This window comes from Ranitomeya variabilis, chromosome 2 (genome assembly GCF_051348905.1).
Source record: "Ranitomeya variabilis isolate aRanVar5 chromosome 2, aRanVar5.hap1, whole genome shotgun sequence".
Lineage (NCBI taxonomy): Eukaryota > Metazoa > Chordata > Amphibia > Anura > Dendrobatidae > Ranitomeya > Ranitomeya variabilis.
The window spans coordinates 908,069,497-908,096,799 of record NC_135233.1 but is presented as its reverse complement, the minus strand read 5'-3'; the positions used below and the strand labels follow the sequence as shown (position 1 = coordinate 908,096,799).

The window sequence follows — 27,303 nt, the reverse complement described above, 5'->3', positions numbered from 1 at the left end:
GAACAATGCATCTGTCAACATTTCTACATACCACTGCTATGGAGACAGTGGAGATTCGCCAAGTGACCCTTCCAAGTCCAGAATTTCGAAAAAGTTTTATTTTAGCACTCCCAAGTTCCAGTAAATTGCTATTCAATACACAGGGTTTTATCCAGAAGAAACCTTAGTCTTTTATTTCCAATATAAATTCATGGACAAGGTAAACAGGGCAGGGGCAGTGCAAGTAAAAAGGACGACGGCCGTTTCGCGTTAACCACGCTTATTGGAAATAAAGGACTAAGGTTTCTTCGTCACAAAACAAAAGTGTTGCTGCTTTCCTCTTCGTTTGGATTTATCTACATGTTTCTTCTTGGTAAGCACCCTCCACCAAGTTACTTTACTCCCATAATGTGCCAATGATTCAGAGTGTAGCCCTCTATACCAGTAAGTGACTCATTACATTTATCTCAGTGCCATTCATTTTTTCTTCTATTTGGAATACACAGAGTTTTACCAACAGAAAAGAGATGTGTCCATTGGGTTCACACAGTGGAACTCACGAACAGACCTTGCGGTTTCTAGGATCGTCCATATAAATGAGATGCATCTGCTAGCAGCTGACAAAGACGGACAGGCCATGGTTGCTAAAGACGAATAATTCTGTTTTGTTGTAATAAGACAAAATTCTTATTACATCAATAAGATAAGAGGCACACCCTTAGGAAGTAGTGTAACATGAAACCGGTGCCAGCTCTTGTAAAGGCTCCCATAAACAGTAGACAAAAGTTGGTTGAACCCGCTGATATCGACAGGGACGGTCTACTATTTATGGAGGCGCTGGCGACTGATGGTCAGAAATGTTGGACTGACTATCACATTGTTCTCCCTGAGATTAGCCGCTGGCTGCATCAGTTGATGGCTTTCTCGAAGTGAACAGAAGAGCACTCGGCAGAGTTCCTGTGTATGGGAGCTGTCAGATGACATAGCTATCAGTCCAAACATCATTTGGCCGATAACCAATGTGTATGACCAGCCTAAAGACTGTAGCAGACAGGAGGAAGGAACTGCACACCAAAAGACATATAGATATGCTTTACAGAAGATTTATTATGAGTATCATAGCTCCACTGATTACAATGCCATAGGTACAGAAATAAGTAACTTTTCGCATGTCGGGGAACAGCCAGAGGATCACAGATATCCTACCGCTGTCACAAATTTGTCCAAAATCTCAACTCCACAGCTGCCAATTGTCATGACAATTACACCATTGACTACTGATGGCCATGGCTGCTTTCGCTACTAAGCAGCTTATTGGGCACGTCACAGTGAATGTATATGGTCAATGGGATATGCCTAGGTCCCAAAAAATTATGGGATTCCTGATCTTCAGGATATCTGCCCACTTTGAAGTCCCAGGCGGGAGATAATGCCACATTCCCCATCATGATATTAGCTTTCGATAGATAAAAACATGGCATATATCACTATTCATCTGGCTAATATTAATTTGGGTCTGATGTGCAGACCACGTAGTGATGTTAGCAAATGCGTTACATTCGCCACAAGGCTGAAAATATTGTCTCCCATCACTATATGCCTGTCATTGAAAAAAAAAAAAAAAGTGTAAACTTCCAGCCTTTGGAATGATTTTGTGGCCCTACTTCAATTACCTGTAACTTAACAGGGGGTCATGTAGAGTGTGTAGAGTGCTAGTTCTTGTTCCCATTCAAAGTTATGATGAAGCCATGTTTCAATCCTCAATATGAGAGAGAGATAGCTTTATAGATTTATCCCATTTTACATTTGCCATGACATCGGGTATAACACTCTTCGTCAGACATGTAGTGATCACTGCAAATATGTTTAAGAAATCTAGGGTACAGGGTGGGCTTAACCCCAAGGGCAACCAGGACCAGATTCAACATCCAGCTTGCTGTGTGACAAACCAATAGCATGATAAACTCTGACAAAAGATTTGTCGAGCACTGTTCACTTTCTCGAAGGGAGAAACACATCACAATAACACAGGGCCGGTCTGGGACTAAAATTCAGCCCTGGCATTTGAAGTCACACAGGCCCACTTGTCACATGGTGACTGTATAATATCTTTGTGCACTTGTAGGTTACAAGGCGTGGGGTGAGTGTAACACGACTATATAACATACAGTCACAGACGGCCCAGTATTACAGCTCAGAATTATTTATCGCTCTTAGGCTACTTTCACAGTTCCTTCTTTTCAGATCCGTTGCAATGCGTCGTTTTGGGAAAAAAACGGATCCTGCAAATGTGCCCGCAGGATCCGTGTTTTTCCCATAGACTTGTATTAGCGCTGGATCGCGACCGATGGCCACACATCGCATCCGTCGTGCGACAGATCCGTCGTGTTTTGGCGGACCGTCATCTGGAGAAAACGTTCAATGTAACGTTTTTTGTCTGCGTCGAAAAAATGTACAGCGACGGATCCTGCGGCATCCGTCGTTGGCTAGAATGGAAGCCTATGGGTGCAGGATCCGTTACTGTCCGTCAAATGACGGAATCCAGCAACAGATTCCGTTTTTTTACACTGAGCATGCCTGGAAGGATTTCTATTCCTTTAATTTAACCCATTTTTCCTGCAGCTGCTGCATCGACGCATCCGTCAAAAAACAGGATCCAGTGCATCTGTTTTTTACAATCTGCACAGGATCCGTCTTTTCAACACTTTGACAGATTGTGACTGATTCTAAAAGACGGAAGTGTGAAAGTAGCCTAAGGGTACCGTCACACAGTGCCATTTTCATCGCTACGACGGCACGATTCGTGACGTTGCAGCGTCGTATAAGTATCGCTCCAGCGTCGTAGACTGCGGTCACACGTTGCAATACACGGCGCTGGAGCGATAATTTCATGACGTATTTGCGATGTAGAAGCCGTTGGTTACTGTGCGCACATCGTATACAACCTGTGTCACACAATGCAATCATGCCGCCACAGCGGGACACTAGACGACGAAAGAAAGTTTCAAACGATCTGCTACGACGTACGATTCTCAGCGGGGATCCGGATCGCAGTAGCGTGTCAGACACAGCGATATCGTAAATGCATCGCTGGAACGTCACGAATCGTGCCGTTGTAGCGATCAAAATTGCACTGTGTGACGGTACCCTTAGGCCGGGGTCATACACTTAGCATATATTGGACTGCACTGGTATGATATCTGAGTGCAGTGCGTTGTCACTCACACCCATAGACTTGTATGGGTGCGAGTGAGCCGAGTCCTGCTGCCAATCACAGCATGCTGCCATTGTTCTCTCATGCCAATTCAGCATGAGAAAATAATTGCTGAGCTGCTCTGCCCCATAGAATAACACTGGGCCGAGTGCTATCCGATACATCACATATCACTACACCCAAACAAACTGTACTTTATCCACACTCCGCAGATCCAGTGTCTACAGTTCTCATGTCACATCATTAACGCTGCAGCCAATCAGGAGCTCAGAAGCTAATTCTCTGTAGCGCTATTGCCGTGATGTCAGAGGTGCAGACATTTACAGACGCCGGGTGCAGCAGCAGTGGGTATTTTTTTACAACAAACTGCAGAGGAGGAACAGGCGTAACTCTTCAATTGTATATATTGTATATATGTATGTATATCTAAATTTAGTTTTTTTAAGCTCACTGAAGTATAAATGACAAGATAACTTAATTCTGGCTCTTGATATGATTACAAAGATATCAAATTTAATTTTTTTTTTTTTACATTTTTCTTTCCACAAAAAAAATCATTGACCACTAACAGTAATTTTTCTGTTTGGAGTTGTCATTGATATACAATGAATTAAAGGGTCTCTCCGGCATCATTTATTTCTAAATTGGGAACTGAGTGGTGGTGATACCCTGTGATGAAACCATAACCACCAAGACACGGCCATGATAGCTGCCATTCATGCATCTGTCCCATTTGGTATTTGTACACTATGTCTTCACCGCTGCTCGCCTCCCAATGCAGAAGTAAGCAGCACTGAGCAAACCCTTTAAAGTGAACCTGACTGCTGATACTTGCTGTGTGACCCATGGGCAGCACATATTCGGCACAGTCTGTATAATATAAGCCCGGTATGCCTTGGTCCTCGGCAGCATTTACCCTGAAACACAGCAGCATTTCAGAGTCAACCATACCTTTCTGGAATCATACAGCCAATATCTGATACATGCGGCCTGTGGATGCATAAGGCTATGTTTCCACGTGGCATATTCCAAGCGCTTTGGACGCAGTGGACACCCGCCCCGTCCAAAGCGCTGCCAGCTTTTGTATGCGCGGTGATCCAGCAAATGTTGATTAACCGTGCAGACAGAATCACCGCATCCTGTACATAGAACGGTGATATTTATCTTGTGGAGACTGAGCGGCTCCGTAAGATAAATAGACATGCTGCGGTCTGGAAAGACGTGCCGCATGTGCGTCCCCGCAGGGAAGCCGTAAGTGTCCCTACACGCATAGTGGAGATGGGATTTCATAAAATCCCCTCCACTATGCTGTAACATCTGGCCGCTGCATCCAATCCACAGCAAATACGCCACATGGAAACATACCCTCAGCCATCAGATTTCCTTTAAGATCCCATAGGTGCCATCTATGTCCCATGGTTGACTATTATCCCTGCTTTTGAGGAGAACTAACTCCCAGCATGTACAGCAGCTCCTATTGCATGCTGGTAGTTATAGTTCACCACAGGAATGGTGGTTTTCTTTTGAGATAGTGCCATAGAAGAGTGGACACAGCTTTTTTTTTTCTTAATTCTATTAATGCTTGCCTGTAACTTCTTTGCTAGCTCCAGGTACAACTCTGGGGCTTTTGTGCTTCTGCTCCGTGCACTCAGGGCAAGGTTATCAGCAGCTCGTAAATCCTTTCTGTCCCTGCCGCCTCACTGGACAGGAGAAAGTGAGCGGTCTGATGTCCTGACTCCTGATCACAAGCGGCTGCATTAAGTGGCAGGGTCCGAGCAGCACAGAAGAGCAGAGCGCGCCTCTCCCCCCCTCCTGCCCTGTGGCTGTGTTACCTCACTGCAGCTTTGATCAGGACATCAGACCGCGGCCATCAACTTCATCCTGTCTAGCGTGGCAGCGGCAGTGATTTTGGAAGTGCAGCGCGATCGTGTGCACAAGGCAATCTGAGGCTGCCTGGTGTGCTGGCTGCAGAAAACAGAACGCCGGCTGACAGCGTGAAAGGGGCAACAGATCGAGCGGCCCACTACAGGGACCGGCCCTTCTGGCATTTGCCAGAAATGCCCGATGGCCAGTCCGGCCCTGCAATAACAATAAGCAGGTATCAAGCTCATGTCCTATTCAATTCCGGATGTTTAAGAATTCGACCTATACGCTGATGCACAACTTCTCACTCGAGTACAAAATGTAATATAAACTTTACAAATCTTTAGCACAATTACATCCAGCTGGTTACGGTAGCATTTCTTACTATTATACAACAGTAATAGTGACATATCTACCACTAGTTTGTCAGACTTGTGAGGATTATCTTCTTAGCAGAATACCGGCTGAGTGCTATTTTTATACAGAATTTCAGAAGTAAGCCAAGCTAATTGGAGTAGAGAGGAGGAAAAAGAACACAAAAATGCAACACTACAAACCTGGTAATGATTTTTGTTCTCAAAGTTCAATAAAATAAAAAAAATGGTAACTAGTTTGCAGAACTTACTCCAAATATGGGAGCCCAAACTTAGCAAGCATAAAAATATGTTGAGAAAGATGTCTTAGTCAATTGCTTAAAAAAACATTAATACAACGGGAGAACACAATGTTGATGCAGCTGTACAATATTATGAGTAGGAATTACGCTAGAAAAAAGATGAAGAAAAAAGAAAGGCACACCGCATTCCCCCATGCATACTCCTCCAGTGAACAGCAAATGACAACCTCAAGACCCCACACAACCTCCATAAAAAGAATAGGGAGCAGTTGGTAAAACTAATCATATAAAACTTACATGCCCTTCGGCCCAAGGTCGTGGATGAATGATAGCTGATTCACATCAATAAATTCTCTCTGGAATAAAGTATGTTACAATGTAATTACATACAGATATATAGAAGTTATTAATACACTGAAGGCTGGGGACAAAAAGGAAAATAAAATTCTCAATTTATTCAGAATTTTACTTTGATACGCTAAAGCAGGGGTGGGTAATCTTTTTTCTGCCAAGGGCCATTTTGATATTTACACCATCTTTCGAGGGCCGTACAAACTCTGCCCACAAAGTACATCATGACTGTGGCACTGGTTTCAGGACGTAATCTTTCATTGCAAGGCCTTCAGTGTTCAGTAGTGAACACTGTGTGTGTGCTAACAGAACAAGAAGAAATTAATGAGCTGGTGGCAAACAAAATACAGTTACCAGTTCCAGTCATGTAATTAACGCAGAACTGAACTTCGTTTCATAACAAGCATGTTAGCAGCTGCAGCTCTCACAGCTCTGCTGCACGCAATAATTTTACAGCAGTGTCGGTCTGTGAGATGGAAGCTGAGAGGAACCTGCAGATGTGTCAGGTATAATCACACCCCGCTCTGCAGTGAGATCAAGAGAACAGCCATTACATGTCTCACACTGGTAAAGCCCCTTTAGTCTGGACGCAGATTCTCATGTAGATCAGTTCACAAGCCCAAAATCCTGAACAGCTCCTTTATTTCTTTGGAATAAGATAACAGTTCTCAGATATCAAGATATCATTTTAATCAGTTTCCTATGACCTACATAAATGGCTGAGCCTACTGACAGATTCCCTTTAATTTAAAAAATGTAAATCTATTGGGCATCTACAAAACCTTAAGATTTAATTTAAGGCTCTGTTTACATGCCCAGTGGTCCATTTCTGCATTCATTTCCATTTTGAGATAAAATGAAATACAGGTATAGTAACAGTACAGGATGCATACATTTGAGTGAGGGTGGAATTATCCCAAAATGTCTTCTGTTTGACTGCAATATAGCAGTTTACCCTGGTTACCCGGGGACTTCGGCATCGTTGGTCGCTGGAGAGCTGTCTGTGTGACAGCTCTCCAGCGACGCTGCAGCGATCGGCATCGTTGTCGATATCGCTGCAGCGTCGCTTAATGTGACGGTACCTTTAGTGTACAGAGTAAACACAGATATGTTACACAAATGAAGCAAAAACTGAAACCAAAGTGTGAATTTGTTAGTGCTTTGTTTGTAACAGATTCAATTTAAAAATGGTTATGAACATATGACAAAAGGCATGTAAATAGAGTGTAACAGGTCTTTTAGTGTAAAAGATAAACGGTATAAAAAAAAAATAGAATGTCAACTTTATATTCATGCAGGAAAAAAAACAAAAATAACACTACACTATAATTCTATAATTAAGATGAACCTCCAACAATGCAAAAATAGATTTTTTGTTCTTGCTCCTCTCCATTGCTGAGATGTGGTGATACTCAAGAAGACTCCCATAAAGAAGCGTTAAGAGCCACATCATATCTCCATACCTCAGGAACAAAAATAAATAAATTAAAGACAAACCATAAACGTCAGATTCAGGAGAAACAACGGCACTTATACCAGGAAAAGATACACATTTATGGCGAGTGACAGATTCTTTTTAAAAGGTTCAAACAGGACTGACCATGAAATCATTATTCCCAGCACTGACAATTGTCACCACAGGTTACTCCACTCTGAGTAATGCTGGGACAGGCTGCATCAACTCTACGGGAATGGAAGGGGAGCAAAAAGTAAAGCCGCAAAATCTTACTTACTGTTGCGTGATAATTCCTGTACATTGGCATCTTTAACAGCGCTGATAAGTAATCCTCTAATTGTTTCTGCAACAAAAAAGAGGAACTCTTCACATTAGGAAAGATCATGCAACATACATTGCGGTATTTACATGTTAATATAAAAAAGTCAATTGTGGTAGCTCAGACGATGGACATAATTTACTTATTATAAAGCATATCTGCATAGATATGTATCATGTGAGAGCATAGTAGCATGATCGCTTACATTCCCAAATTTTAATGTTCTTGTCCGGAACCTGCATTACCATGGCAGATGAGAAGAGTAAAGAAAAAAATTAAATGAAGGAAAAAAAAAAAACCCTTAAAAAAAAAAAAACGAAAAAAAAAAAAAAAATATCTGCGACCATGAGTGTTGATATTCATAAGAGAAAAAACAAAAAACAAAACAGGGATTAAGTGATACATAGGAGGAGATATATCCTAAGTGATTGCATCTTAGTATGAGGGTTGTACAAAATGACTATAAGCCTGCCAGTTTTCACTGTTAACTGCCATTTAAAAGCACAAAGGTGCAATTCTTGGCATATGGACATGTACAGAAAGCACACATACACGGTTTCTCATAACTAATGACCCAACTATATTATATGTAATAATAGTTGGGTTATTAGTCATGAGAAAACACATTGCTTGACATTGCAGCCATTAGCAGTAATGAATACTAGTACTAAATAATATACTGAACTAACCTACAAAAAGCAAAATATATGGTGCATATGTGTATATCTGAAGTGACTCAGTGATCGGAGCCAGGGAAGTGTAGTATTAATAAGCAATACTTTGCAGATTGTGTTTCCACGGCCATTCTGCATTTATCATGGTGTCACAATAATAAGGTAAAACTATAACCACACCTCATCCACACTAATGAAAGAAGCCAAATGCAGTAAACAAGTGAAATAATCACCCTTCTACTGGATGACTGCTCTTCTCGAACTATCTCTGCATTCCGGGGCAAATTTGGCATCGACCTGACATCTCCTCTTCTTACGGTTTGTCTTCTCACTGTGTGGCTAAAAAATAAAAACTTCATGCAACAGTCACAATCCAGTAAAATCAATAACTAGATTGTGCCAGTAAAAACACAGACCTCCTGGTAGGGATCGGGATTCTGATGAAAGCTTTGTATCGGAGGAGTTCTCTGTGGAGGTCTTGAAAGTGCTTGAATTTTCTCTTAACTTGCCACGTGAACTCCCCATGAGTCAGCTCAATTGTGTAAATGTTCAGAACGGATGTCTAGAATTATTATAAGCCAAAAGATTAAAGACAGACAGTGCTCGCCTTAAGATGCAATGGCCACAGGTTTAAACATATGATGGCCTTTCCTCCTGGGGGATTACAACTCAACATACAATTCCATAGAACCTGGCAATCTGTGATATATGTGACCATATGATCCAGTCAAGAGAAAGATGGGGGGTGGCATTTAAAATCTTGTTTCAAATTATAGCAGCGATTTAAAGTTTGTTTCTTATTTTGTCACTAAACCTGTGTATATAGTGTGTGTGTGTGTTAATATGTTAGTGTAGTATTGGGATAGTCATTTTTCTCTTCTCAACTGAAATTCCAGTAAAAAATTCACGAGTCAGAGGATAATTCAAAATGGTTTACTCTCAACGAGTTTTAAAGTCATCAGGCTTCTTCCTCAGGAAAACCACATGTACAAGGAACAAGGTAATATGTACACTTAAATACATCAACAAATTGCAGAGAAAGGGAGAAGGACCACAATCACATGGGGTATACATAAGTACAACCAATTGTTCTAACAGATAAAGTTGTTAACATTTGTAATTAAATCTAAAAATGATAAAAGAAGGTTTCTGGTCTTCTCTCATCAATGTATTATGACAAAGTCACTGGTGAAGTACTGGAGGGTTCAGCTAACTTGCATAACGGGCTGGCTTTAATGTGGACATCCATAGAGTGGGTGGAAGGATGTCCACCTTATCTCCACCTGCAGAGCCGGCACCACCATGTGCAGACAGGACGTGTGTGGTGTCAGTCATGTGATCAGTCACATGGGGGTAGGAGTCCGATGTTCTGGGGCTTACGTAGCTGGCCTCAAAAGGCAGCAGTGGTCAGTGTCTGGAGGGGAAGCACTCCAGGAAAGTGTTTGTGCCTGTGTTAAAGGACCTGAACCATGGACATTGCTAACCTTGGACTGGCTGATCCACGCTAGGAGAAGGATTGTGTTTTGCTCAGAGGGCCGTGTTTATTTTCCCAGCTTGGTTTAAGCTGCCTTTAATAAACTAAGCATGTTCTTAAAGTGACAGTGTTCCATTTCTACCTCTGTGTCCAGCGGAGTGAGCGTCTCTACCACAATATGCATTTTAGTAATGCAAGTTTTGTATGCAAAATGCCCATGCTGATTGCTTTATTAAAGATCCAACCAAACGCTGGGCAACAGCGGCATTTAACAAGTGCTGGCTGGAAGCACATAAGTTCCGCCGCCCATCAGTGACCCTGTCGCATGATCTCAGTGCACCAATGGTTTATCATGACAGCCGGGGTTCTGCAGAAGACCCCCATGCCTGTCATTGTGAATCTCCTGGGAACGCCAGCCCCTAGCCAGCATACACAGGACATTGTCATTTCATCGTACAGCACAAATGATCGGACGGTCACTGCTTCAAGTCTCCAAAGAGAACCAATAAAGTAAAAAAGTGAATAAAAAAAAAAAAAAAAAAAAAAAAAAAATATGTATATAAAATATAATTTGTCCCATTTAAAAATAAAACTATTTAACCCCCCACACATATTTGGTATCACTGCAATGAGAAATGTCCCATGTTTCAAAATATAATGTAAATTAATCAGATTGGAAAAGGGCATAATGAGAGAAAAAAAAAAATCAAAACACCAAAATTGTTTTTTGGTTGCTGCAACATTGCAATAAAATGCAATAAGAGTTCAAATCATTGTATCGGTCCCAAAATGGTATCAATAAAAAGTCAGCTGAAGCCGTAAAGAAATAAGACCTCGCCCAGCCACAGATCACGAAAAATGGCAGAAAACGCAATAACGTTTTTCATACAAATTTTGGATTTTTTTAAATCACTTAAATAATAAACTATACGGGTTTTGCCATCTGTGAACTCGTAACAACCTGAAGAATCATAATGGCAGGTCAGTTTTACCATATAATGGACATGGTAAATAAAAATGAAAAAAATTTAATAAAAAACAAATTGTGGCATTTTTTTTTTTTTTGGCAATTTCACCGCACTTGGAATTTATTTCTCTGTTTTCGAGTAAACTATATGGTAAAATCGATGGTGTCATTTTGAAGTGCAACTCATACAGACATATTGATGGGGAGAAAAAAAAAAAATATGGCATGGCTCCTGGAAGAAGGGGAGGAAAAAAAAAAAAGAGAACTTGCCAGGGGGTGTAGGGGTTAAAGAAGCCCTCCCATGAAGTTTTTTTTTTTCCAGTAAATCTGTGTACATGTGTATGTACTGTAAAGTGAGTGTGTTAGTATACTCCCCTACCAAATCCTTCTCAGGGACCCAGCGCCGTTCTGCTTCCCTTCTGAGTGATGTCAGTGCTCTGTAGAAAATGACTTCCGGCTCACACATAGATCATAGAATGACCTGGAGAGTCTGAAGAGCAGTGACGTCACTGAGAAGAAAAGCAGATCGGCACTGGATCCCACGGCGGTAGGTGAGTATACTAACACATGGTGCTGAGAAAAGAAAAGTAAAGCACAAATAGGGTTTTATCCAGGATAGGTAAAATTGTAACAATACAGTAAATGCTCAACTATAGAATTGATGTATTAACTATTTATTAAAAGAAAACTGGTAGAACACGGTTATGAATACAAAGTGGTGTTAGCCATTTGCATTGTGCAGTCGCTAATATCCTTCTACATGCAGAATATCGTGATCACAAATTCCAGGAGCTATTACAAGAAGTGTACAGGTCTTTGACAAATTATTGTAAATAAAAAAAGAGAATTTATTGTTCATACCTTCGAAGTTGATGATGAAGCAAACCTCTCCACTTCTAGGACCCTAACTTTAATGGGGCATCCTATTAAGAATGTTTGAAGGTCGGGCTCCTTAAAACCTTGCGTGTTATAAATTGCAGAAAAGGGAATGCTGACACCTACGAAAAAGAGCAGGGTATAACTAAATGTGATGGAAACATAGGTGGGGCACAGCTGGAAACACCGTCCTGACAGCAGGGATCAAAGAAAAAAATAATTTAGCATTATGGCAAGTTCTGGCTGGTGAAGTCCCTTTAGAAAAAAAGTTCAGAAGCTCTGTGGATAAAAAATAAAAAAGGTAAAAAAAATGGAATAAAAAACGGTCTACAAAATTATGAAAAAACAAAAGGAAAAGAGTGGGGTAAAAAAGTATTTTTTCAGTCAGCAATAGTGCAAGTTCCACCACTTAAAAAGATGAGAGGCGTCTGTAATTTACATCATAGGTAGACCTCAACTATGGGAGACAAACTGAGAAAAAAAAATCCAGAAAATCACATTGTCTGTTTTTTTATCATTTTATTTGCATATTATGGTGGCAAATAAGTATTTGGTCAGAAACAAACAATCAAGATTTCTGGCTCTCACAGACCTGTAACTTCTTCTTCAAGAGTCTCCTCTTTCCTCCACTCATTACCTGTAGTAATGGCACCTGTTTAAACTTGTTATCAGTATAAAAAGACACCTGTGCACACCCTCAAACAGTCTGACTCCAAACTCCACTATGGTGAAGACCAAAGAGCTGTCAAAGGACACCAGAAACAAAATTGTAGCCCTGCACCAGGCTGGTGAGACTGAATCTGCAATAGCCAACCAGCTTGGAGTGAAGAAATCAACAGTGGGAGCAATAATTAGAAAATGGAAGACATTCCAAGACCACTGATAATCTCCCTCGATCTGGGGTTCCACGCAAAATCCCACCCCGTGGGGTCAGAATGATCACAAGAACGGTGAGCAAAAATCACAGAACCACGCGGGGGGACCTAGTGAATGAACTGCAGAGAGCTGGGACCAATGTAACAAGGCCTACCATAAGTAACACACTACGCCACCATGGACTCAGATCCTGCAGTGCCAGACGTGTCCCACCTCTTAAGCCAGTACATGTCCGGGCCCGTCTGAAGTTTGCTAGAGAGCATTTGGATGATCCAGAGGAGTTTTGGGAGAATGTCCTATGGTCTGATGAAACCAAACTGGAACTGTTTGGTAGAAACACAACTTGTCGTGTTTGGAGGAAAAAGAATACTGAGTTGCATCCATCAAACACCATACCTACTGTAAAGCATGGTGGTGGAAACATCATGCTTTGGGGCTGTTTCTCTGCAAAGGGGCCAGGACGACTGATCCGGGTACATGAAAGAATGAATGGGGCCATGTATCGTGAGATTTTGAGTGCAAACCTCCTTCCATCAGCAAGGGCATTGAAGATGAAACATGGCTGGGTCTTTCAACATGACAATGATCCAAACACACCGCCAGGGCAACGAAGGAGTGGCTTCGTAAGAAGCATTTCAAGGTCCTGGAGTGGCCTAGCCAGTCTCCAGATCTCAACCCTATAGAAAACCTTTGGAGGGAGTTGAAAGTCCGTGTTGCCAAGCGAAAAGCCAAAAACATCACTGCTCTAGAGGAGATCTGCATGGAGGAATGGGCCAACATACCAACAACAGTGTGTGGCAACCTTGTGAAGACTTACAGAAAACGTTTGACCTCTGTCATTGCCAACAAAGGATATATTACAAAGTATTGAGATGAAATTTTGTTTCTGACCAAATACTTATTTGCCACCATAATATGCAAATAAAATGATTAAAAAAACAGACAATGTGATTTTCTGGATTTTTTTTTCTCAGTTTGTCTCCCATAGTTGAGGTCTACCTATGATGTAAATTACAGACACCTCTCATCTTTTTAAGTGGTGGAACTTGCACTATGGCTGACTGACTAAATACTTTTTTGCCCCACTGTATCAAAGAAAAAAAGAAAAAGTTGCAGCTCATCCAAAATGGCGACACATACAAATATACTCTTCACATGTTAAACTTTTATTTTAAAAGGTGTGATGCATTTAAGTTTTTGCTTGGGCCACACTTATGCTCATTTTTATACTTTTTTTTCAAAATCGCTCTCTTATGTAAAATTAAATTACGTGCCAACGTGAATTCTCAATTTATTACCGGATTTTTCAGACTATAAGATGGACTTTTTCTTCAAAAAATTTGAAGTAAAATGGGGGGTGCAGTGGACAAGTGGACCAAAAAGTGGTGTAAATTAGATCAAACACACTTATGGTTTTTCCATATTTAAGAAAACAATATATTCAAGGAAAACAAAAACAAACTAAAAACTTGAAAGAGGCCTAAGACACCTTGCACCACTTCATTAGTACAATGATTTTAAACTTGGCATTGGGGCCATAACATTAGGACTGGCAGGTGAAACCATTATCCTATACCGAGTAATGGCTTTACACGCGGGAATGACACTGAACTTTGTACTAACACAGCATCATTCCCACTTGGATTTTCACAGTAAATTGTTAGGTTTAATCGTTTTAATTGCTCTTATTGTAAAAATCTTAAATAAAAGTAACATTTGATATAGTCATACCAGACATTTTGTTTAAATTGTAATATGAGGTGGCACAACATTCCCTTTTCCCTCTGTCATCCGCATACTAGAAAACAGCACCTCAATACATGATATCTAGCAATCCTTTCTAGAGTAATGCTTCTGTGCTTGTAAATCGGCTTTGTAAGAGCAGATCTTTATGTAGCGGGGAGAACTTACCACTCGTTTTGGGGTCCGTGACAATATCACAGTCCACTTCTTCCCCATCGAAATGGAGCTCACTGGTGTCAAGACTTTCAATGAGATTACTCATGTCTGCAGCAATCTTCTCCAATGTAGACGAATCTAGTTTTCTTTCGGTTCTCAGTGACATTTTGTGCACTAACAGCCTGTTAACACAGGGGCCTGTGGAAAATACAAAAGATCAGCAATGATTTAGGGTGCATACCAGTTTTTAATTTTGAAAAAAAAAAGGAATGCATTTTTTATAGGTTTACATTTAAGGACTATCCCCAGTCTCGCACATAAATCCCCTTTGCCCTCAAATGACTCCTGCCGGTATCCGCCACTTCCTAATAAAATCATCCCAGGTAAGCTGACCACAGAAATAAAGGTAAAGTAAGTCAGGATCATCAGATACATATGGAAATCTGCTTTAACATTTCTTACAGTCATCGGTAATAAGGGAGTTGACAGAAGCTCATGTTTGGCAAAGCATGCCATCGCTGTGGTTTGTCTGGATGAAGGCGTGTGACACTTCATAACACGTTGACCAATAAATTGCATTCTTGGATTCCTGACTCCTCATAACTTTTCTGCAGGCAGCGCAGATTTAACCCATTTTACTCCAATCCTTGATGAGGCGAGGTATGGGAGAAAGGGGGAAGGTGCAGGAGGGAAGAGATGAGACACAGGCTGTGGGAGATGTCATTTTCTAATAGAGTGCAAATGCTGCTACTCAAAGTATACCCCATGTTCGAAAGCAACATCTCTTCCAGCTTTCACCCTGCCCAGTCCGTCCTCCTCACAACTTCTGACCTAGCTGCCTGTGCTTCAGCTGTGAGGTTATCTCAGCTTTAATATACTAATATTCTCTCCTGTCTCTCCACCGGCCACAGAAGGCAGGAGCTTTTCTCTACTCCATGGCCTGCTGTGTGTTTAGGATGCGTTTTGTGTTCAGTAATGTGATGGCAGCCATTTTTAAAAAAAATTTAAAATAAATATTCATCAATTTATAAGAAAGAAAATTAAATGAAATAATGCATTATTTGTTGGAGAAAACCTTTAATAACCCAATACAACTATATTGAAAGGGGTCATCCGCTACTAGGACAAAGCCTTCTCATAACCCACGCTCGGCTCTGATAAAATAAAAATTTTTTACTGTCGCCTCCTGTGCCGGCGCTCTATCCTGGATTCCCGAGCGTTTGATATGACACGTGACCCCGATGCCCGATCAGTGCTGGCGTCACTGTCCCCGCCTTCAGACAAAATGAACATGAAGTCAGAGATCAGCTGCAGCCCGGACTTCCTCTTCATGTTCAATTTGTCCGAAGGCGGGACAGTGACACAGCGCTGATTGGGCGCCGGGGTCACATGTCACAATAACCACACGAGGACCCGGGGGAGCGAGTGCCGACACCGCTGGAACAGGAGGAGAGAATAAGCTTTTTCATGTTATTGTAGGTATGGCAAGGAGTTGTCCAAGTAATGGACAGCTTCTTTAATGTGTGGATGTTGCCTTGTAGCTCACCTTTAGCTAAATCCACAGAGTGTCTTAGAAACACAAATTAGATCATACGCACGCACGCAGGATAAAAATGGGAACAAAAGTGAAAGGCTTGCCAACGTATGATTTATTTATAACCCATCAGCAGATTGTACTGGATGCTAAACAAATAAGGCAAAAAGACACAATATCATACCTACAAAATAAAAATTAACCACTGGAACGAGTACTTCAATCCTAGATGTTAACAAACCTATAAACTGCCCCCAAATCTGGATTCACACATTGAGCACTTGTTGCAAAGGTTCATTTAACAAATTCAACTTTATTATAAAGGGGGGAAAAAAAGGCACAGGCTGTAGACTGGCCACAGATCAATTGCCACATCTTTTGTGAAAGTTCTACATATTTCCATTGTAAATTTCATTAATTACACTGTTATAACTGAAATTAGATTTTAGGCCGATAATCTGCATGTTTACCACGTAGAAAAAAAAAAAAGGTTTTGCTGACTGCAAAATGGAGAAATTTTAAATTCAGCTTGTGACACAATTCAGAAAAAAAAAGGGGCTCACAAACTTGGGGCACGTTTGTTTTTTTGAAAAAAAGGCCAACCCAGAGCTGCTATAGAGCTGTTGCCTATTTGGCTCACAGACAGGTACGAGACTCTTAGCATATTTGTTGTATATTACTCTAACAAATTTAGATAATGCTGGCATAAAAACTACAGTCTTATTTAAATGTTCCCCAAGTGCTTTGATTTACCGCACTTAAGGTACCGTCACATTAAGCGACGCTGCAGCGATAGCGACAACGATGCCGATCGCTGCAGCGTCGCTGTTTGGTCGCTGGAGAGCTGTCACACAGACCGCTCTCCAGCGACCAACGATGCCGAGGTCCCCGGGTAACCAGGGTAAACATCGGGTTGCTAAGCGCAGGGCCGCGCTTAGTAACCCGATGTTTACCCTGGTTACCAGCGTAAAAGTACAAAAAATAAACAGTACATGCTCACCTGCGCGTCTCCCAGCGTCTGCTTCCTGACACTGACTGAGCTCCGGCCCTAACAGCACAGCGGTGACGTCACCGCTGTGCTTTCACTTTCACTTTAGGGCCGGATCTCAGTCAGAGCAGGAAGCAGACGCTGGGAGACGCGCAGGTGAGCATGTACTGTTTGTTTTTTTTACTTTTACGCTGGTAACCAGGGTAAACATCGGGTTACTAAGCGCGGCCCTGCGCTTAGTAACCCGATGTTTACCCTGGTTACCAGTGTAAAACATCGCTGGTATCGTTGCTTTTGGTGTCAAACACAACGATACACGGCGATCGGACGACCAAATAAAGGTACCGTCACACTAAACGATATCGCTAGCGATCCGTGACGTTGCAGCGTCCTCGCTAGCGATATCGTTTAGTTTGACACGCAGCAGCGATCAGGATCCTGCTGTGATGTCGCTGGTCGCTGAATAAAGTCCAGAACTTTATTTGGTCGTCCGATCGCCGTGTATCGTTGTGTTTGACACCAAAAGCAACGATACCAGCGATGTTTTACACTGGTAACCAGGGTAAACATCGGGTTACTAAGCGCAGGGCCGCGCTTAGTAACCCGATGTTTACCCTGGTTACCAGCGTAAAAGTAAAAAAAACAAACAGTACATGCTCACCTGCGCGTCTCCCAGCGTCTGCTTCCTGCTCTGACTGAGATCCGGCCCTAAAGTGAAAGTGAAAGCACAGCGGTGACGTCACCGCTGTGCTGTTAGGGCCGGAGCTCAGTCAGTGTCAGGAAGCAGACGCTGGGAGACGCGCAGGTGAGCATGTACTGTTTATTTTTTGTACTTTTACGCTGGTAACCAGGGTAAACATCGGGTTACTAAGCGCGGCCCTGCGCTTAGCAACCCGATGTTTACCCTGGTTACCCGGGGACCTCGGCATCGTTGGTCGCTGGAGAGCGGTCTGTGTGACAGCTCTCCAGCGACCAAACAGCGACGCTGCAGCGATCGGCATCGTTGTCGCTATCGCTGCAGCGTCGCTTAATGTGACGGTACCTTAAAGTTCTGGACTTTATTCAGCGACCAGCGACATCACAGCAGGATCCTGATCGCTGCTGCGTGTCAAACTAAACGATATCGCTAGCGAGGACGCTGCAACGTCACGGATCGCTAGCGATATCGTTTAGTGTGACGGTACCTTTAGGCTCCGGCTATTTTTTGTCACTTCATACTGGTATCTAGGTTTGTGATTCTACTAACACTAGATTACGTCGACAAGATCCTGCTGGTGTCAGGGTACCCTAAAGGAAAAGCCATCTCCTTTTTTGGAATCTGTCCTAAAATGTATCTAAAGTATGCTAGAGAACGTAACAAAAATCACAGAAACTAAAATAAAAAAAAATATTGCCCAATTCAAGTGTCATTATAAAGAAAATCTATATATTGAATCTCATGGCGCCCACAGATCCTGTTACTCACTATTCCATAATAAACTTCCTCAAGGTTGTAATTGTAGACACTTATCGCTCTATTGATAACACTATCAAAAGAATCTAAGGCCATAATATCTTCTTTGGTTCATAAGCACAAAGGTCAAGGCTGCGGTTAGCATTGGCAAGGTTGGGCAGATGCCAAGTGTCAATGAATGCAGGAGGGCCCAAGTGCTGCTCCACACTCTAAATATACAACCTACGTAGTTTCTTACCCAGGACAATAAGAAACACTACAAAAAAGACTTCTCGGTTCTGACATACTATTTCAGTGCACAGAAATAAAATGAGGACATTTTGGCATACAGGTCTTCCTAAAATGTATAACGCAAGACTGGCAAAACATTGCTGTTTTATGCTTCTGTGTTCTGTAATCACAATTATACAGCCACCGCCTTTCAGGTCGGATATAACGAATTCTACAGTATAACGCTGTAGATATGCCCCCGATCCGACCTGAAAGATAAGAAAAATAAGTCTTGTTATACTTACCTGCAGGGCAGTCCGGTCTGATGGGTGTCGCAGGTCCGGGTCCGGTGCCTCCCATCTTCTTACGATGCTGCCCTCCTGCTTGCTTCACAGGTTCCCCGGCATCGTGCTCCTGCGCAGGTGTACGGATCTGCCCTGGGCAGAGCAAAGTACTGCAGTGGGCAGGCGCTGGGTCTCTCTGACAGTTCATGCCAGTATTAAAATCATTGCTCTCAGCAGCACATTGACTTGTGTAAACAGCTGATGCCCTGCTGATGACAATGGTAATCTATGCACACATACTGATCATTCTATGGGCATACAATTACGATTGACGGTTGTTTTCAAATGGCCATTCGGCTTACAGATAGTCGGTAATTTTATGAACAGACGTTCATTAGTTCTCAAAATTTGCATAAATTCATAAGAAAACTCAACTCAATGTGCCTTTACACTGTGTGCACAATTATTATGTAATTCGTGTTTTTCATGATTCATTTTTCTTACTTAACACCTACAGTGCTGATTGTTAATCCAAAAGTTTAATAAACAAATATTTAACCCCTTCCCGACATGTACCATACATATACTGCTCTGTGGGAGCTGTGATCCCGCAAACAGCAGTATATATACGGCGACATGATCGTGCGGCCTCACGGTGAGCACTGTTGTGAACCCTGTTTTTGGGCTCCCTCTTGTGGTCACAAGTGGTACTGTGTGAGTGCTGTCTTTGGGCTCCCTCTGGTGGCTCTTTGTGTCATTCTGCAGGTCTGAGGCTGGATCAGCTGTCTCGTTATGTTAGCTGGTTTCCTATTTAGCTCACCTGGACTATCAGTTGTTGCCTGCTGTCAATGTATTCAGTGCTATTTTGATCTCTCCTGCCTACCTTTGTTACCAGTCTCTCCAAGAGAAGCTAAGTTTTCTGTTTGTTCATTTTTTGATCATCAGTGTTCAATATGTTCCTTGGTTATTTATTTGTCCTTGTCCAGCTTGCTAATATGTTATTTCCTTGCTTGCTGGTAGCTCTAGGGGGCTGAGTTTCTCCCCTCACACCGTTAGTTGGTGTGGGGGTTCTTGAATTCTCAGCGTGGATATTTTGTATAGGGTTTTTTACTGACCGCACAGTTCCCTGTCTGTCTTCTGCTATCTAGTATTAGTGGGCCTCATTTGCTGAATCTGTTTTCATTTCTACGTTTTGTATTTTCCCCTTACCTCACCGTTATTATTTGTTGGCGGCTTCCTATATCTTTGGGGTCATTTCTCTGAGGCAAGTGAGGTCTTACTTTCTCTATAGGGGTAGCAAGTTTCTCAGGCTGCGTCGAGACGTCCAGGAATTTAGGCACGTTCACCGGCTACCTTCAGTGTGTTTGGTTAGGATCAGATTTGCGGTCAGTCCAGTTACCACTTCCCTAGAGCTTGTTCTATGTTCAGTAACTTAGCTAGTTCATTCTGTGATCCTCAGCCACTAAGGATCATAACAGAGCACTGCGGCGATCGGGTGCAGGTGTCAGCTCTGTGTGAGAGCCGACACCCTGCAGCAATGCCCACGATCAGTGCCAGCAACGATCGCGGGTATTTAACCCATCTGACACCACTGTCAGTGGTGACAGCTGCATAGAGGAGCATCACGCAAGGAATGAGCTTCCACCAAGACAAGCGCCATCCTCAGTGACGAAGTTCGCCCACCGCCACGTGCTTGCATACACGGGTTCCCCTCCCGGCATCCAGAGTCTCTTTAGGAGTGTCCCTAGACTACAGGACATTTATACTGGAAATTACAATTTCTGCAACGGAGCCAGTACTAACGAAGGTCCATACCAGGACCGAAAACGTTTAACGATGTTATTAGATGCATAATAAATTGAACTTTTTTCTCACACAATTGCTCCTTGAGTGCCAAGTTTTTTTTCTATAACATTTTTTATTTTTTGGTCAAAATGGCCATTCTAGGGCTTGCTTTTTGTGGGACAAGTGGCACTTTTGAACGGCACCATTAGTTTTACCATATCATGTACTGGCAAAAGGGGAAAAAAAATTCCAAGTGCAGTGAAATTGCAAAAAAGTGCAATTCCACAATTGTTTTTTGTTTGGCTTTTTTACTAGGTTCAATAAATGCTAAATCTGACCTGCCACTATGATTCTCCAGGTCATTAAGAATTCATAGACACCAAACATGGCTAGGTTCTTTTTTATCTAAGTAGTGAAAAAAAAACAAAGTTTATAAAAACAAAAAAAATTGAGCCATTTTCAGATACTCATAGCGTCTCCATTTTTCGTGATCTCGAGTTGGATGAGGGCTTATTTCATGCGTGCCGAGCTGACGTTGCGGGGACGAAAAAATGTAATTCTGGCGTTTTGACTTTTTTCTTGTTATGCCGTTTAGAGATCGGGTTCATTTTTTTATATCGATAGATCGGGCGATTCTGAATGAGACGATACCAAATATGTGTACAGTACACACCAAAAGTTTGGACACACCTCAATTAAAGATTATTCTGTATTTTCATGACTATGAAAATTGTACATTCACACTGAAGGCATCAAAACTATGAATTAACACATGTGGAATTATATACTTAACAAAAAAGTGTGAAACAAGTGAAATTATGTCTTATATTCTAGGTTCTTCAAAGTAGCCACCTTTTGCTTTGATGACTGCTTTGCACACTCTTGGCAGTCTCTTGATGAGCTTCAACACGTAGTCACCGGGAATGGTTTTCAATTCACAGGTGTGCCCTGTCAGGTTTTGCATTATAAATGGGGTTGGGACCATCAGTTGTGTTGTGCAGAAGTCTGGTGGATACACAGCTGATAGTCCTACTGAATAGACTGTTAGAAATTGTATTATGGCAAGAAAAAAGCAGCTAAGTAATGAAAAACGAGTGGCCATCATTACTTTAAGAAATGAAGGTCAGTGAGTCCGAAAAATTAGGCAAACTTTGAAAATGTCCCCAAGTGCAGTGGCAAAAACCATCAAGCGCTACAAAGAAACTGGCTCACATGAGGACCGCCCCAGGAAAGGAAGACCAAGAGTCACCTCTGCTTCTGAGGATAAGTTTATCCAAATCACCAGCCTCAGAAATCGCTGGTTAACAGCAGCTCAGATTAGAGATCAGGTCAATGCCACACAGAGTTCTAGCAGCAGACACATCTCTACAACAACTGTTAAGAGGAGACTTTATGCAGCAGGCCTTCATGGTAAAAAAGCTGCTAGGAAACCACTGCTAAGGACAGGCAACAAGCAGAAGATACTTGTTTGGGCTAAAGAACACAAGGAATGGACATTAGATCAGTGGAAATCTGCTTTGGTCTGATGAGTCCAAATTTGAGATCTTTGGTTCCAACCACCGTGTATTTGTGCGACGCAGAAAAGGTGAACGGATGGACTCTACATGTCTGGTTCCCACCGTGAAGCATGGAGGAGGAGGTGTGATGGTGTGGGCGTGCTTCGCTGGTGACACTGTTGGGGATTTATTCAAAACTGAAGGCATACTGAACCAGCATGGCTACCACAGCATCTTGCAGCGGCATGCTATTCCATCCGGTTTGCGTTTAGTTGGACCATCATTTATTTTTCAAACAGGACAATGACCCCAAACACACCTCCAGGCTGTGTAAGGGCTATTTGACCAAGAAGGAGAGTGATGGGGTGCTACGCCAGATGACCTGGCCTCCACAGTCACCAGACCTGAACCCAATCGAGATGGTTTGGGGATAGCTGGACCACAGAGTGAAGGCAAAAGGGCCAACAAGTGTTAAGCATCTCTGGGAACTCCTTCAAGATTGTTGGAAGACCATTCCCGGTGACTACCTCTTGAAGCTCATCAAGAGAATGCCAAGAGTGTGCAAAGCAGTCATCAAAGCCAAAGGTGGCTACTTTGAAAAATCTAGAATATAAGTGAAACGCCCGGGAGACCGAGGTACCCAGCACCAGATCAATGAGGTCCGCTCTTGAGGGGGATGTCACTAGTGGCTTGACCCGGTGCTGTGGCCTCAGGCGATGCACAGTATAAGGGATATCATGAAAGAACAGACACTTACTTGATCAGCAGCAGGTCCTCTCAGCTGTGATGACCCCGATCCTGGATTGATGGCTATTGTCCAAATGAAAGACTGAGGCGCTGAAACGTTTAACCAGTTTACTTCAACAAAAAGGGATTTGTGACCAACCCTGTCACCGGAGTCTGTATAAGAACTCTGAAATTACTTTGACCCTGTTAGGATTTCCACCTCTTATTATGCGCAGTTTCTGTATGGCCCTGCTGCTGTATGTGAACTGGCTGCCGGCCCAATCTGTCTCTTCTATGCTCTAGTTCGACGGACAACCCGAGTCCTTTTTGTCGGCTTACCCCCTCTGGGAGTACCGCTAAACTCTGTGTCTGTTGCTGCGTCTTACCCTGGTGAAGCCGATATCACCTCACGTCCTTCCGGTTGCTGTATTATATATAATGAATATAGCCACGGATCCGGATCCGTCTCTGCGCCTATTATGGGTAGTGATTATTGCTACCCGGTTCTCACAATGTCCTTTTTCTCTACTCCTCTTTTCCTACTATGGGTATTACGGGCCTATAATCCGTCATAGGGCTGTTAGGAGTTCAGTTATACGACCTCTCACTTTCAGCTCCTCAGCCCAACTGCCAGTCTTTTTCTCAGACCAGAATAGATCAAGGGGAGTCTCTGGAGCTCCCCCTTCTGGCCGGAGATGGTAGTGCAGTCTTGCTATTCTAGTATTTGTATTTGGTGTCAATAACTATTTTTGTGGCAAATACCCCTAGGGGCGCCACATCAGACATAACAAAAAAGTGTGAAAACACTGAAATTAAGTATATAATTCCACATATGTTAATTCACAGTTTGGATGCCTTCAGTGTGAATGTACAATTTTCATGAAAATACAGAAAAATGTTAAAATGAGAAGGTGTGTCAAAACTTTTGGTCTGTACTGTATGTTTGCTTTTTATTGTTTTATTTTGAGTGGGGCAAAAGGGGGGTGATTTGTACTTGTGTATTTGTTTTTTAATATATATATTTTTTTTAAACTTTTGGCATGCTTCAGTAGTCTCCATGGGAGACTAGAAGCTGCCATAACCTGGTCACCTCTGCTACATACAGGTGATGATCAGATCGCCTGCATGTAGTAAATAATAATAAATCTTTATTTTTATATAGCGCTAACATATTCTGCAGCGCTTTACGATTTGCATAATCATCGGGGTCCCCAATAGGGTTCACAATCTGAATTCCCTATCAGTATGTCTTTGGAATGTGGGAGGAAACCTGAGTACTCAGAGGAAACCCACGCAAACAAGGGGAGAACATACAAACTCCTTGCAGATGTTGTCCTTGGTGGGACTTGAACCCAGGACTCCAGCGCTGCAGTGCTAACCAATGAGCCACTGTGCTGCCATGTAGCAAAATTGCTTACTTGCTATGAGCGTCGACCACCAGGTGGTGCTCACAGCAATCCGGCAGTGACAACCAGAGGTCTGCTGGAGACCTCTGGTTGTCATGCCAACCCATTGGCGACCCGCGGTCATGTGACACAGGCTACGATGGGCAGCCTTTCCGGAAGCGCATGTTAAATACCACTGTCAGAGTTTGACAGAGGCATTTAATGGGATAACAGCTGCGGAAGGATCGAGATTCCTCCTGCTGCTTTTAGCGGCACATGTCAGCTGTTTAAAGCAGCTGACGTGCCTAAACAGATGTGGGTTCACCGTCAGAGCCCACATCAAAGGGAGGGTGTCAAACATCGGCTTATTATTACGCCCTATGTCGGAAAGGTGTTAAGAAACGGCAGTTAACAGTAACAGTTGGAGGTCAAGTTAAGGTCTGGAAGACCAAGCAAAATTCACAACCCATTAAGGCCTCAAACTTTGCTGGCTATAGTGTGTTCAGAAGTTGACATTTTAAATGGTAAAAATATTTTTCATTCCCGACATACCACTTTGCATTAATTCCTGAAATGTATTTGAAGGGTTAATAAACTACCTTACTGCAGTTTTTAATATGTTGAGGGGCGCAGTTTTTAAATCATCACTTTTGGTGGTTTTCCCATGTATAGCACCACCTAAAGTCACTTTAAAACTTGATAGGCCCATAAAAAAAATAAGTTTTGTAAATGTTCATGAATTAAAAAAAATGAGAAATTGCTGCCAATTTTTTTTTTTTTTTTTAAACCTGCTAAACAAAATCTCAGAATATTTTACAAATGGTGCTGATGTAAGACAGACATAAGGGAAATTGTATTTATTAACGGTTTTGTGGAATGACCATTTGGATTAACAGTATAAACCCTTCAAAGTTTTGAAAATTTGTGTCAAATGTCTGATATTTTTATAAATACCATATATACTCGTCTATAAGCCGAGATTTTCAGCACAATTTTGGCTTATACACGAAAACATGACCTGTTGGGGTCCAGGAGGACTGGAGTTTGGGGAAACACTGATCTAAATAATGAAACTGAAGGTAAACCAATTAAATCTGCAGAGGAAGCAAAGCTAGGATGGATAGCTGACACTAGAGAAGACAGAGAAAGGATTCAGATGGATCTAGATCTGCTTAAACAATGGGCAGCGACTAATAAAATGGTATTTAACAGGGAGAAATGCAAGATTTTTCTGATGCTGCAGCAAAAAAGGCAAACCGTTCTAGGACGTCTTAAGAGAAACATAGTCTAGAACACGTGAAGTAATTATCCTTCTTTACTCCACCTTGGTCAGGCCTCATCTGGAATACTGTGTCCAGTTCTGGACACCACATTATAAAAATGACATTGAAAACCTGTAGGAAGTTCCAAAAAGAGCTACCAGGATGGTGAGCGGACTGCAAACTATGTCCTACGTGGAATGGTTAAAGGATCTGGGAATGTTTAGCTTGCAAAAAAGAAGGATTAGAGGAGACTCAATAGCGGTCTACAAATATCTGAAGGGATGTCAGTGTAGAGGGATTACCATTATTCTCATTTGCACATGGAAACACAAAGCAATGGAATGAAACTGAAAGGGAGAAGATACAGATTAGATATTTGAAAAAAAAGTTTTTCGACAGTGAGGGTGATCAATGAGTAGAACAGGCTGCCACGTGAGGTGGTGAGTTCTCCTTCAATGGAAGCCTTCAAACAGAGGCCGGACAGACATCTGTCTGAGATGGTTTGGTGAAACCTGCATTGAGCAGGGGGTTGAACACAATGACCGTGGAGGTCCCTTCCAACTCCAACATTCTATGATTCTATGTCAATTTCCCTTGCAGAGACGCTTGTCTCTGCAACAGAAATGTAATCAATAGAAATGTATTGACTGTGGTGAATCCGCATGGTTCAGTGAACACCTGCATTCAATAGAAGGCAGCGCTTTGGATGCCGCAAACATACACTGTGTCCAAAGAGCTGCTAGTTCTGGATCGTGGGCACATAGCCTAATAATAGTACCAGGTGAGGAAAAGACAGGTGGACAGGGAAGCAGCAGATCGACTAAGTAATAAAACCACCTGACATTCAGTTTCTGAGAAGACCTAGTAGAGAATAGGATCGATAAGAGAATATAAATGTTACAAAAGGCAAGCAGTTAACCTTTGTACTGAACACACAAAAGACAACAAAATCCTTATGAAAGAAATAAAGAAAAATGATTGCGCTCTGCCCTGGGTGAGCATGACACAAAGCATGTAAGGACTACTGAAAAACTGTACAAATACCATCTATCATATGACACTGTCACAGACAAGCAGAGCAATACACTGCAGGGAAATAGCAGCTGCTGCAGGAAAGATACTTTTATCTTTTGAAATTTGATGTTGACATTACGGTTTATCTGATGAATTTATTACACAGAGTAAAACATTGTTTTGCATGTTTAGGAGGTTTAAAAGGATTTTCTTCTCTAGCAAGATGACGCCGCCGGCGCATGCGCATTAGCAGCTATCAGATCACCTGTATTATACACCCATAGGGGCGATCGCATGGGCTTTCCCATAATGCCTTGCAGCCGTCATATCACTAGGTATAGTGCAGCCAATCACGATAGACCATCTTAGCCTATATAAGAGAATAGACACTGAATTCAGCAGCTATTTTAGGGTAATTTCAGGAAAGTGAAGTAAGATCGAGCTCATAGCTTAGAAATAGGAAGAGAAAATCTGAAAACATTAGACTAATACACCAGACAATAAGCGGTTGTATATCTGCAGCAATGAAGCAAATGAGAGTAGTAGTCTGTGAATACCAGAGGCTCAAATGATGGGGAGGGATGGTGAAGAGACAGCAGAGG

At 42.2% G+C, this 27,303-nt stretch overlaps 1 protein-coding gene across 3 annotated transcripts in view; it reads right to left on the bottom strand.

The window, feature by feature from the left end:
• PLD1 (phospholipase D1) overlaps positions 1-27,303 on the bottom strand; it is a 327,109-nt gene that overhangs the window by 95,927 nt on the left and 203,879 nt on the right. For all 3 annotated transcript variants that reach the window (XM_077290541.1, XM_077290540.1, XM_077290542.1), the window contains 6 exons: positions 14,577-14,762; positions 11,775-11,911; positions 8,889-9,034; positions 8,706-8,811; positions 7,757-7,822; positions 5,970-6,028 (listed from right to left, as the gene is read on the bottom strand). In XM_077290541.1, coding sequence (XP_077146656.1) covers positions 5,970-6,028; positions 7,757-7,822; positions 8,706-8,811; positions 8,889-9,034; positions 11,775-11,911; positions 14,577-14,730 — 668 coding nt within the window. In that variant the 5' untranslated portion in view covers positions 14,731-14,762. The remainder of the gene's footprint in view (positions 1-5,969; positions 6,029-7,756; positions 7,823-8,705; positions 8,812-8,888; positions 9,035-11,774; positions 11,912-14,576; positions 14,763-27,303) is intronic.